Source organism: Eschrichtius robustus, chromosome 8, assembly GCF_028021215.1.
Source record: "Eschrichtius robustus isolate mEscRob2 chromosome 8, mEscRob2.pri, whole genome shotgun sequence".
Taxonomy (NCBI): Eukaryota; Metazoa; Chordata; class Mammalia; order Artiodactyla; family Eschrichtiidae; genus Eschrichtius; species Eschrichtius robustus.
Window position 1 is genome coordinate 115,042,206 of NC_090831.1, and position 12,589 is coordinate 115,054,794.

At 35.9% G+C, this 12,589-nt stretch overlaps 1 protein-coding gene across 2 annotated transcripts in view; it reads left to right on the forward strand.

The window, feature by feature from the left end:
* Window positions 1–12,589, forward strand: part of TRIM24 (tripartite motif containing 24) — an 89,979-nt gene that overhangs the window by 74,390 nt on the left and 3,000 nt on the right. For both annotated transcript variants that reach the window (XM_068549531.1, XM_068549532.1), the window contains exons 11-17: window positions 995–1,168; window positions 4,352–4,487; window positions 5,986–6,058; window positions 7,161–7,329; window positions 9,382–9,710; window positions 10,770–10,902; window positions 11,881–11,955. In XM_068549531.1, coding sequence (XP_068405632.1) covers window positions 995–1,168; window positions 4,352–4,487; window positions 5,986–6,058; window positions 7,161–7,329; window positions 9,382–9,710; window positions 10,770–10,902; window positions 11,881–11,955 — 1,089 coding nt within the window. The remainder of the gene's footprint in view (window positions 1–994; window positions 1,169–4,351; window positions 4,488–5,985; window positions 6,059–7,160; window positions 7,330–9,381; window positions 9,711–10,769; window positions 10,903–11,880; window positions 11,956–12,589) is intronic.

Genomic DNA, 12,589 nt, shown 5'->3' on the forward strand with positions numbered 1-12,589 from the left:
GAACGTGAGATTTAATCCTTCTTAAACAGACTCTCAACAGATCATCCTGTTTTTAGCCCCAGTTTCACCTCTTATGCTTCTAATTCCCAAGCTCTTAGGGGTTCTGCAATATATGTTGATTTGCTTCTCTGTTTTCCCCACTGCCAGCTTAGATTTCAGCTTTATCCAATTGACTACGACTAATTCATTTGCTTTTTGTCCATTTGCCTTCCAGCTTCCAAAATGTGATTTCTGTCTTCTCCCGTTTGTGTTTTTTTTTAATTAATTAATTTATTTATTTATGGCTGTGTTGGGTCTTCGTTTCTGTGCGAGGGCTTTCTCTAGTTGCGGCAAGTGGGGGCCACTCTTCATCGCGGTGCACGGGCCTCTCACTATTGCGGCCTCTCTTGTTGCGGAGCACAGGCTCCAGACGTGCAGGCTCAGTAATTGTGGCTCACGGGCCTAGTTGCTCCGCGGCATGTGGGATCTTCCCAGACCAGGGCTCGAACCCGTGTCCCCTGCATTGGCAGGCAGATTCTCAACCACTGCGCCACCAGGGAAGCCCCCTCCCCTGTTTTCTTTGTCTTTATGGGTCAATGCCTTTTTTTAAAAAAATTCCCTTAACTGTCATTTTACTTTCAGGTGTATCAGGTAGGGACAGAAGAAAACGTATGTTTTCAGCCCTCCATCTCTACCTTGAAGTTGCTTTGTACATGTTTATATTTCTTTTCCAATATGTGTAAGCTTTCCAAGATTGGGTGCTGTGGTTTTCTTGTGAATACTAACTGTTGTCTTCTGGTAAAAATCAGTTCTTTTTATTTTTTATGTTTGGACAGGATTAATGAAAATTATATATACTTGTGTCCTCTCCCCTTTCCATTAAATTACAGTTGAATTCAAATAGCAGACTGTTGTCTTTTACTTTGTTTTGTGTCTGGTACGGGGATTAGATGGGCAATTTATGTCACAGGCCTGCTGATTGACAACCTTTCTTCTTTCCTTCTTGCTACCACAGTGGCAGATCAGCAGTGGGCAGGCCACCCCGTCACCTGCCAACAGCACGTCCTCTACTCCATCCAGTCCCACCATTACTAGTGCAGCAGGGTGTGATGGGAAGGCCTTTGGGTCGCCTATGATTGATCTGAGCTCACCCGTGGGAGGTCCCTATAATCTTCCTTCTCTTCCAGATGTAAGTATACATAAAATTCATACTAAGAATCTGTTTCGAAAATTCTAAGTGAACTTGGATCTGGTAAAAGGCATGGGTTTGTTGGATTATAGGCTGTGCGTTTGTGTTTAGAAGTTGTTTTATCCTTTAGAAATATGGTAACAGCAGGAATAATAAAAAGATTAATATTAACCCTTGAACATACTATAGAATGTCTTTCAGGGCACTGGAGTTAAAGTGTTTGTAAATGAATAATTATGGTGATGGATTATGGAATCTAAGCTGGGAAGGAAGGGGTGAGGACATGGGAGGAGGTACTGGAAGGTTGAATTGCTGGAATGTGATATATTACAATAGAATAAGGTTAGAGAGGGAGTCTAACATTTAAGACACCAGAAGAGATGGAGACAAGTTTAGTAATAGAAATGTACCCTGAGAAAACCATAATTCAAAAAGAGTCATATACCACAATGTTCATTGCAGCTCTATTTACAATAGCCAGGACATGGAAGCAACCTAAGTGTCCATCGACAGATGAATGGATAAAGAAGATGTGGCACATATATACAATGGAATATTACTCAGCCATAAAAAGAAACGAAATTGAGTTATTTGTAGTGAGGTGGATGGACCTAGAGTCTGTCACACAGAGTGAAGTAAGTCAGGAAGAGAAAAACAAATACCGTATGCTAACACGTATATATGGAATAAAAAAAAAAAAAAATTAGTTCTGAAGAACCTAAGGGCAGGACAGGAATAAAGACACAGACGTAGAGAATGGACTTGAGGACATGGGGAGGGGGAAGGGTAAACTGGGATGAAGTGAGGGAGTGGCATGGACATATATACACTACCAAATGTAAAATAGATAGCTAGTGGGAAGCAGCCGCATAGCACAGGGAGATCAGCTTGGTACTTTGTGACCACCTAGAGGGGTGGGATAGGGTGGGTGAGAGGGAGATGCAAGAGGGAGGAGATATGGGGATATATGTATATGTATAGCTGATTCACTTTGTTGTAAAGCAGAAACTAAAACACCACTGTAAAGCAATTACACTCCAGTAAAGATGTTAAAAAAAAAAAAGACTCAATGAGCTAATGCAAGTAAAGCCCAGTGCCTGGCGCAGGAAAAACTCCCCTCAAATAAAAATCATCGTAATAATAATAGAAATGATAACATTTACTAACCAGTGCAAAATTACCTCTGATTTCATTTTTATTTAAATTAAATACATTTACCCTCTAAGCTCTTTGTCAGTATGACTTTTAAAAAAATCTTTTTCAAAGGCAGAAAATATAACATTGAATAAACAAATCTTTATACATAAGTTGATACTTGTTTTACCTTTTCTCATCTTATAAGCTTAAGGTAATCACTCATACAGACATTAAAAACTTTTAAGAAATCTTGTAGGATGTGAAGGAATCTAAAATTTTGTATTATTTAGTTTGTGTTTCAAGTTACTGAGATCAACTAATATTTCCTAAAAGTTGCATCATTTACCTTACCAATGTTATTTCATTTTTAAAATAATTGTTTATACTTTAAATGGGTAGATTACATGTATTTTTCATGCATAGGCGATCGATAGGAAAACTTTTTTTGTGTCATTCCTATAATTTTATTTTAGCTTTTAGGATTATTCCACAATGTAAATAACTTTTTTTACATTAAGATCTAACAAATTTAGTCATTCCAGTACATTTTGCCTCTCCGAAAAGTATTGACCAAGGTAGTGCCCAAAGAATATTAAACATAAATTACCCTGTGTACTTCCTCCTTCCCCTACTGAAAGAGGACCCACAGAAAGTAAATTTTCCTCTGCAGTCCTCGGATACAGATGACCCTTTGTCCACCAGCCTTTCTCAACTGAAATTCCTCATCTGAACCACAAATAAAGAAACTGATTTGAGTGACTATTTCCTCAGTCCTCCCAAAGATGGTTCATAACTAGTACCATTCTAGATGCAGAGGTGAGAAGTAAATTCATTATATACAGTCTATGCCCTCGGACTGTAGGACTTAATTCTCTTGGAGAATCTTGACTGAGAAAGGCTGGAACTATTAAATTGGATTTTAATCACAAAAACGTTCTTGGGGAATAAATGGTATATTTAAGCATTAAAAATACTTGCATCTAAAGGGGGGTGGGTGAGGGTTGGATTGGGAGTTTGGGATTAGCAGATGCAAACTGGTATATATAGAAATGGATAAGCAACAAAGTTCTACTGCATAGCACAGAGAACTATATTCAGTTTCCTGTGATAAACCATAATGGAAAAGAATATCGAAAACAATATATATATGAATAACTGAATCACTTTTCTGTACAGCAGAAATTAACACAACATTGTAATTGAACTATTCTTCAATAAAAAAATTTTTTTAAATATTTGCATCTAAAGTATTAAAGTCTTATTCAGTAGAAATTTATCAATATTTTAGCTTAGCAGTCAATTAGGAAAGCAGTCAATTATTTGTATACCTGTTGCATTAAAGCAGGAATCTCTAAGGGATCAGTTTTTTCCTACCAAACATTAAGGATGTATTTAAGTGAGATTAGTGTTCTGAAAATGTGTTAATGTGTGTAGACTTGTTTCATCAATCTAGTGCATACCAGAGCATCAGTTCTCAAAGTGTGGGCCAAGGACATGGGGGTCCGTACAACCTTTTCAGAGGCTCTACAAGGTCCTCTCTGTGTAAGACCAGATTTTCTTCTTATTCTTCAGCCAAAACCACACATCTCAGCAGACTGAGTAAAAGATACAAATTTCCAGTTGGCTGTTACTAAGCCAGACAATAAAGAAATTTGCAAAATGTGAAACTGTGCTACTCTTCTCACCAAGTTTGCTTTTTTTTTTAATTGGTACCTTTTATTATTTTTAAATAAATTAAGAAACATTATTAGAATTACTTTTTATAATTTTGTTTTAATTTTTGAGGGTGTAGCACACAATACTCTTTTCTCCTGGCTCATGACTTCTGAAATAGTGTGACTCAGTATATTTACTAAGGTGAAATATTAAGAAGTGTGAAAGCTTTTTTTCAAGGTTGTTTATGGGGAAAGTATGGATCAGAACTTCTCAAATATGATATTTACATGTTTTATTATCTGATAATAATTAAACTATTAAAGTTTCTTATAAATTTAAAGTAGCTTTTAACTTGCAAAGTCACAATGCCATGAAATAATTTCTTATCAGATTGACTGCTCAAGTACTATTATGCTGGACAATATTGTGAGGAAAGATACTAGTACAGATCATGGCCAGCCGAGACCACTCTCAAACAGAACCGTCCAGTCACCGAATTCATCAGTGCCATCTCCAGGCCTTGCAGGTAAAGTGGGCTTTTTAAAATTTTTATTAGTGTTTTCTTTTTTCAGTTTTTATTCTATTTATAATAATTAAAAAAATAAATCACCCTACGCCTCCTCCCTTTTTCTGTTGGATGATTAAAATGGGTCTATGTTTTGGGTACTCTTTAAAATTAATGTACTTTCGAAGTGGGAAGCAAAAGTTAAACCTCTGTACATTTTCAATTTGAATAGAACTTATGGGCACTATAGTGCTCCCAGGAGGAAATTAGTATTGTACTTTCTCTTTTTGATAATTTGCCTGTAGTATCATCTCTTTTTGCATGGAATTTTCCTAGCATCAAAATTTATCAGTGACAATCACTCTTTTTGGTGGTTTTTTTCGCTATTTAATTGTGTTCAAGAATTTTGGACACAACTACTTATTTCCTCCAAGAGAGAAGCACTCTGACTAATGCTACTCGCAGAGACCTTGGCAAATTAGATGCCTTAGACCAAAATAAGGAAAGAGGAGAATTTCTTATGCCATTCACCAGTTATACAAGCATAATTAAGCAGTTGTCGAATTTTAAAGGAGGTACTTATTTAAAACTTAAACAAACTGAAAGGAAATTGTTGACAAAATGTGGTAGAGAAACTGTTTAATTATGTAACAAGTTCATACAGATTAATAAGGAAAGTACACTGTATTGCAAAAGGACATGAGTAGATTATTCCCTAAAGAGGAAATACATTTAGTCAGTAAAACAGGGGAGAGGAAGAAAGATGGGTGGTTCCATCTCACCAGTAGTCGTCATAAAATCAAAAAGACATAATTTCTAACTATTGAATAAGCAAAGATTTAAATAGTGAAAATACTCATTGATGAGGATGTGATGGGACAAATGCTCTGATACATAGCTGGTGGGAGTATAATTTGACAAAACATTTCTGGAAACCATTTTGGCACTATTACTAAAGCTAATGTTTATCCAGTACTAACTCTGTGTCAGGCAAGGGACAAAGTATCTTCTATGCATTGCTTCAGTGTCTTCCATTAATTAGCCTCTGTGGGGCTTTCTCTCTTGGACTGCTTTTATACCAGCCCTACCAACTTTTTATTGTCCTATGTAGCTTCTGCTGGCACTAGTGTCCTCACTAAGCTCCTACCCTGGTTACTCTAACATGGGACATTCGACAGTGTTTGGAGACATTTCTGATTGTCACACCCCTGGTTGCTAAGTATGTAGAGGTGCTATGGCATCTAATAACTGTAGAGGCCGAGGGTGCTGCCCAACATCCTTACGATGCACAGACAGCCCCGCACATCAAAGAATTATCTGGCCCCAGATGTCAGTACTGCTGAGGTTGAACAGCCCTGCCAGTTTAGGGGGACGTTAGACTGTGCTGGGAGTTCAACAACTACTCTTGTTTTATATAGTTTCATTATGTGTTTCCAGTTTCAATGTAGTGCTAAGTGAGAACACTCAGTAGGAATTAAATACAGTTATTAATTCATTTTACGAATGTGTATGATCTCAGGACCTGTTACTATGACAAGTGTACACCCACCAATACGTTCACCTAGTGCCTCCAGCGTTGGGAGCCGAGGAAGGTAAACTGACTTAACTTATTCTCTAGTCTATAAAATCTGTAACTAGATTTCTCTCGCCAGTGTTCAGCATGCTTTGGTACTCAATACATTTTAAGCAATTTGCCTTATTTTTAACTTTTAAGTTAAATGTTTAATAATTATTATATATTATATGTTAATGTAGTAAATCAATGGGTTTAGTAGAGTACAATTTTATCTTTAAAGATACAAAAATGTTTATTTGTTGAAAATAAGAAAATACGTTTGCCTTTAGTATAATAGCAAGGAAAAAACAGAAATGAAGTGTGTGTAACACACTGCACTATATAGGAACATGCACAAATAAAAACTTAGGGAAAACAAATAATAATTTTATACTAAAATTGGTGTTCTGACATTTCTAATAACCAAACATTGATTCTGTTTTACAGTTGTTGAAATTGTATTTTAACTTACTGTGTTACACACCCACTCATAATGCTTGCAAATTTCTCCTAGATAGTGAAGCCAATTCTTACTTTCCTAATTGTATGGAAGTAGCATACTCTGAAGGGGAAAAGTTTGTCTTTAATCCTGTGAGAACATAGTAGCTATCTGTAAATGGCTTTTTTGTTGCACTACATTTTTTAAAATAGCAGAACACCAGTAAATTATGAACCTAGTTAATTATCTTCACACTTTGTGACAATAAATCATTAATGTGAGCCTAGACTTCTCTTTGTCACTGACTAGAGAAGGAAAGGAAAATCCTAAAAAAAAAAGATGCTAATTCTAAGATAGTTCTAAGATCTGGCTGCCCAATTTTAGAGCCTCAGGATATTGAAGTCAGTTTTAATTCAGGTTTTATTTAAATTTATTTAAATACCTTTCCAGGTATGTAATGTAACCATTTTGATAGGTTAATATGTGGAACATTTTTTATACATAAATGAAACTGTTCTGCATACAGCAGATGCATTTCAGTTATGTATCATTTATTGCTGATGTAACATAGTTACCATTGCTGTGAAGATACAGCATTACTCTGAAAAGCTATTATTATACCTTGTTTTAAGATACTTAAGGTAGCTTTCTTAGATTTTTTTTTTTTCTTTCTTTCTTTCTTTTTTTCTTATACTTATAGCTCTGGCTCTTCCAGCAAACCAGCAGGAGCTGATTCTACACACAAAGTCCCAGTGGTCATGTTGGAGCCAATCCGAATAAAACAAGAAAACAGTGGACCACCTGAAAATTATGATTTTCCTGTTGTTATAGTGAAACAAGAATCAGATGAAGAATCTAGGGCTCAAAATGTAATTATATTATGATTGCAATACTACTCCTACTTGAGGGATAGGATGAGAGAAACTTTTAAATAGCTCGTAGGAGATAAAAACTATTATATTTAAATCTTTCAGTAGATCAAAACAAAAAGATGGATGGTAAACAGGGAGAAGAGTTTGAAAAGTCAGAGGTTAAATGAGGAGGTTGGGCATTTGAAAGAGAGAACAGAGTAAAACACATGGAAGGTAATTGCCAAAGCAATAATACAAGAAAACCTCCTGTAACTGAAGGGCATGAGCATCTGAATTGAAAGGGCCTACCAAGTACCAGAACAACTAAATGAAAAAAAGACTCAAGTCCTATCCTCATCGATTTCAGAATACCAGTATTCTAAACAGGTTCTAAAAGCTTCCAGAGGAAAAAAACACCTTACATAATGGATCGGACATCATAGTGTCACCAAGTCCTCAACACAGACTCTCAAAGCTGGAAGCCAATAGAGAAAATATCAGAACTGTGAGGAAAGATATTTTGTAGCCAGGATTCTGTACCCAGGCAAATTATCAATTATGTGTAAAGATTAAGTAAACATTTTTAGACATGCATGCAGATTCTCAAAAACTTAATTCCATGCACTCATTCTCAGGAAGATATTTGAGAATATGCTTCATCAGAAATGAATTAAACCAGAAAGAGAAAGACGTAAGATCCCATTTCTGGGCTCTAACACAAAAGAGAGGCAAAGAAAAGGGTAGTGAGTCCCCAGTACGACAGCTCCTCCAGTACACCCTGTAGGAGGGGGACAAGACTCCATTAGGAATGTATGTTGCGGGAGAAAAATGCTTTGACAGTATTGAGAGACATTTTATAACCCTGTTGGGGATTGTGAGAATGACTTAGATATCTAGGAAAATAAGCAAATGGATTAAATTTTAAAATATGGTAATTATTGACTCATAGGAAAAACAAAAAGTTAGACAAAAAAGGAAGTGTAGTCATAGTACATTCTGTGGTTATGCAATGAACAGTATGTAGTCATAATGATATAAACAAACACCTGAATACAAATTTAAATAAAAACTAGATATAATCAGGATATAACGTGAGTATATATTTGACCAAAAATTGATTTTTCAGGTTACTTAACCAGTACAGCAATGATACTGACCAGTTGGAATAGATGCTGGCTATAAACAGTTATACTGGCGCCTACCAACTAAAAAGAAATCAGTGCTTAATAAAACTCTGTTCAGAGGATGGTATGAATGGTGTGTGTAAGTATAAGGAGGGTGTGGAGAATCAGGAAGGAAAAATCTGATCTTCCATAGAAGGGAAAATATATACATTTAAAACTGAAAATATGTTTAAATTTGAAAATCTGAAGAATTATAGTATAAGCATACTGTTTAGAAGTATAGAGGTAAATAGCAGAGGAAAAAGCTAAATAATTTGAAAATAATTGCCTCCAAGGAGTGATATTATATACCTGTGCTTTTAACTAAATCTACATTTATTACTTCAAAATTTTTAAAAATGTTTAAAGGAGATAATAGATTTTGTAATTAATTTGAAATTTTCACCATTCTAGGCTCAAACATAACATTTAGGTTCATTTTAAAGTTATTAATGGCACTTGCAGAGGTGAAGTTACTTCTAAGAATTAAAGCAGTATACCTTTTTATGAATGATAACAAATCTATAGTAGGCCTGTTTTGTGTTTAGGTACACTTTGAATTAACAGCTCCAGTAAAATGTATTTATAGTTCACGTGGTTGACTTCTACACTACCCACCCGTTTCTATAGCCATCAGCAGATTCAAAGATTTTCCCTATGTTATCCACACCCTGTTACTGCTGCTGACCTTCTGTTTTGAAGATATTTTTCAGTAGAGGTCCATGTCTTCTTTACCATTAGAGACAGTTAGCAGTAAACGTATTCTGGTCTCATGCAGCTTCACAGACTCCTTTGAAATAACCAGGTGCTCACGAGTGAGCAGACTGCAGTCCAGAATTGCAGTAGTGCTAATAAAGAATGGCAGTTTAAGATACCCATATGCATATGTTAACTCTTTCCACTGCAGACCAACTATCCAAGAAGCATACTCACCTCCCTGCTCTTAAATAGCAGTCAGAGCTCTGCATCTGAAGAGTCTGTGTTAAGATCAGATGCCCCTGATAGCACAGGAGATCAACCTGGACTTAACCAGGAAAATTCCTCAAATGGAAAGTCTGAGTGGCTAGATGCCTCGCAGAAGTCACCCCTTCACGTTGGAGAGACAAGGAAAGAGGATGACCCCAATGAGGACTGGTGTGCAGTTTGTCAGAACGGAGGGGAACTCCTATGCTGTGAGAAATGTCCCAAAGTATTCCACCTCTCTTGTCATGTGCCCACATTGGCAAATTTTCCAAGGTAAGATGGTGCTTACTTCCCTTTCTTACATTCTTTCATTATAAATAATAACAGCAATAAACTTTTGATGATCATTCTAACATAAAACCTTTGTAAAAACTTAAATAGAAGTCCACTTGGCATAAATGCATACACCAAAATTTTCAACACAGGGTTTTCCATACCCTGCCTCCCATTGCCTGTGCTTCTCTCAAAAACCTAGTCTGTTATGACGAGAAAAAAAAATAACTGGCCCTTTAAATTATTACAAGGGAATTACCATAAAGTGTTGTCCTTATGCACAACACTGCCATAATTTAGTGCATCTTATTTGCCAGGCATTGAGCTGTATTGTTTACAAATATCTTGAGTAAATTCTCAAACCCTATGAGATGAGGATGGTCATAGAGAAGAACCATTAGATTGATATCTTAGTTCTTCAAAGGCTGTATTTTTTTTTTTTTTAAAGTGAACCTTGTCCCCAAGACTCTTTTTTTTTTTTTTAATATTTATTTGGCTGTGCCGGGTCTTAGTTGCAACATGAGGGATCTTTTAGTTGCGGCATGCGGGCTCTTAGTTGCAGCATTGCAGGATCTAGTTCCCTGACCAGGAATCGAACCCAGGCCCCCTGCATTGGGAGCATGGAGTCTTAACCACTGGACCACCAGGAAGTCCCTTCCAAGGCTGTACTTTTAAATATTTATAATTTCAAACTTAAAGTTATAAGAACAGTACCAAGAGTGCTTCTTAAATCATTTGGGGGGAAAGGTCAGTTGTGCCTCACATCAGCCATAGATTAATGTGTGTGTTTATTTTTTTGTTTATTTTGTGTATGTATTTCATGTCTCCTTAACTACGCTAACATTTACCACTTAGGCCTGTGAACTCTATTTCTGCTTGCAAGCTCACTCAGCATGGTGCCACGTACATAGCAGATGTGTGCTAAATCCTCAGTGATTAACACTGATGCCAAATAAGTAATTCCGCAAAATAGATGGCATGGAGGGAGGTGGGAAAGGGAGGTGGTGAAGAGAGCAATGATGCGTTAGGAGCTCAGCCAGATACTTTATTCCCCAACAGTGGAGAGTGGATTTGCACTTTCTGCCGAGACTTATCTAAACCAGAGGTTGAATATGATTGTGATGCTCCCGTTCACAACTCAGAAAAAAAGAAAACTGAAGGCCTTATCAAACTAACGCCAATAGATAAAAGGGTAAGTTTCCAACCTAGACTGTTAAACAGTTGTTTTGGTTAGATGCATTACTGTAATGCAAATGTGCCTTCATCAAAGAAGTGTATATTCAGTTAAATTTTATACTGACTTCTTTTTTCTTTAGTACTCTTTTTCCACAAAAATATAACAATCTTAAATAATGGCAGATTATTTATGTGGTCTGGACTTTTAAATTTAGTCTACCTTTCAGGTTTGATTCAGATATGTTTTCTTCCTCAGAATTTGTTAAGAATTGGCACCAAAGAGATGGGTTTTTCTGTTTACTCTTCCTGGAAATAATTACATTCTTTCACCAGATGGTACTAGATTTATACCTCAAAGCTAGCTAATATATTTAACTGTAATTAACATTTAAAGCTACTAAGTCAACACTTCTTTATCACTAAAGAAGCTCCTTTGCTAAATTTTTAAGTAGAACAATCAGTATGAAAGTTGTCGTGCAAGAGAGAGCTGAAACATGCACTGCCACTGCTACACAGTGTTTATTGGGGTAAACTTGTAAGCAGAGAAGTAGCAGAGTACATGATGGAACCACCTGCATTCAGAAAGGGGTCCTGAGGACCCAACGCACCATGGAAGGGGCTCCACCTCTGGATCTCAACATATGGATGTTCTTCTATTAACTTGTGTACTATTAATAATTCAGTACACAAATTGGAGAGAGAAGTGGAAATATATTTTTAAAGAACTTCAGATAGGTTTCTAGTGATACTGCTTTTGTTCCTGTAATTATAATGACTGCTCTCATATATGACATATGCCCCAAAATGTCAAACAGTGCACTGTAGTAAATGATTGAAATGGACAGCAAAGCTCCAAGTATCAGTATTTTTCTTGTATTCACCTGGTTTTAACTTTTATTCTGATACTTTGAGACCTGTAACGTTGTTGCTAAAAATTAGCTGTGACTTCATTATTTCATTATATTTTCATTTTATTTATTTATTTATTGCTTAGAAGTGTGAACGCCTACTTTTATTTCTTTATTGCCATGAAATGAGCCTGGCTTTTCAAGACCCAGTTCCTCTAACTGTAAGTATGGATGTTATTTTGTGCTTTTTTTGTACAGTGGGATGATTTTTCTGAAACTTGATTTATGACAATCTAGTTTCTGTACCATATTTCAATAGTAAGTTTCTTACATTAATCCAAATCTTAAAGCTTATTAATACATACTGCATGCTTTAATCTTAAGCACATTTTAAGGTTAACAAACTGGCCCAAAACTTCTTTTCTGATATATTCTTTCTTCTCATCTTATGTATTTTACCTACTATTCTCTGGGATGATTTCTATCAATTGTTTCTCTCTCAGGAGTCTTAGGTATATATCCTAAAGCTGTTGGGAAAAAAACTTGCCATTTGAGATAAAGACCTCTCCAAATCTCTGTACACATTTTGATTTATAGGTCCAAACTTCAAGTAATAAGTAGACTTTAACAGTAGAGGAAGAGGTGGATGTTTGTGTGTGTTTACCATTGACTTCAAAAAGCTTCATATTTAAAATTTGATGTGACTTCAGTGTATAATTTTAGAGTGCCGGAAATGGCCTGCTACTCAAAATGTGTTCTTCTCTGATGTCTGAAATTCCTTTAAAAAGCTAATAGGTTTGTTGAACAGTTCAATAAATTTAGAAAATTTAATGCAACATTAGAAAAGAAAACTAG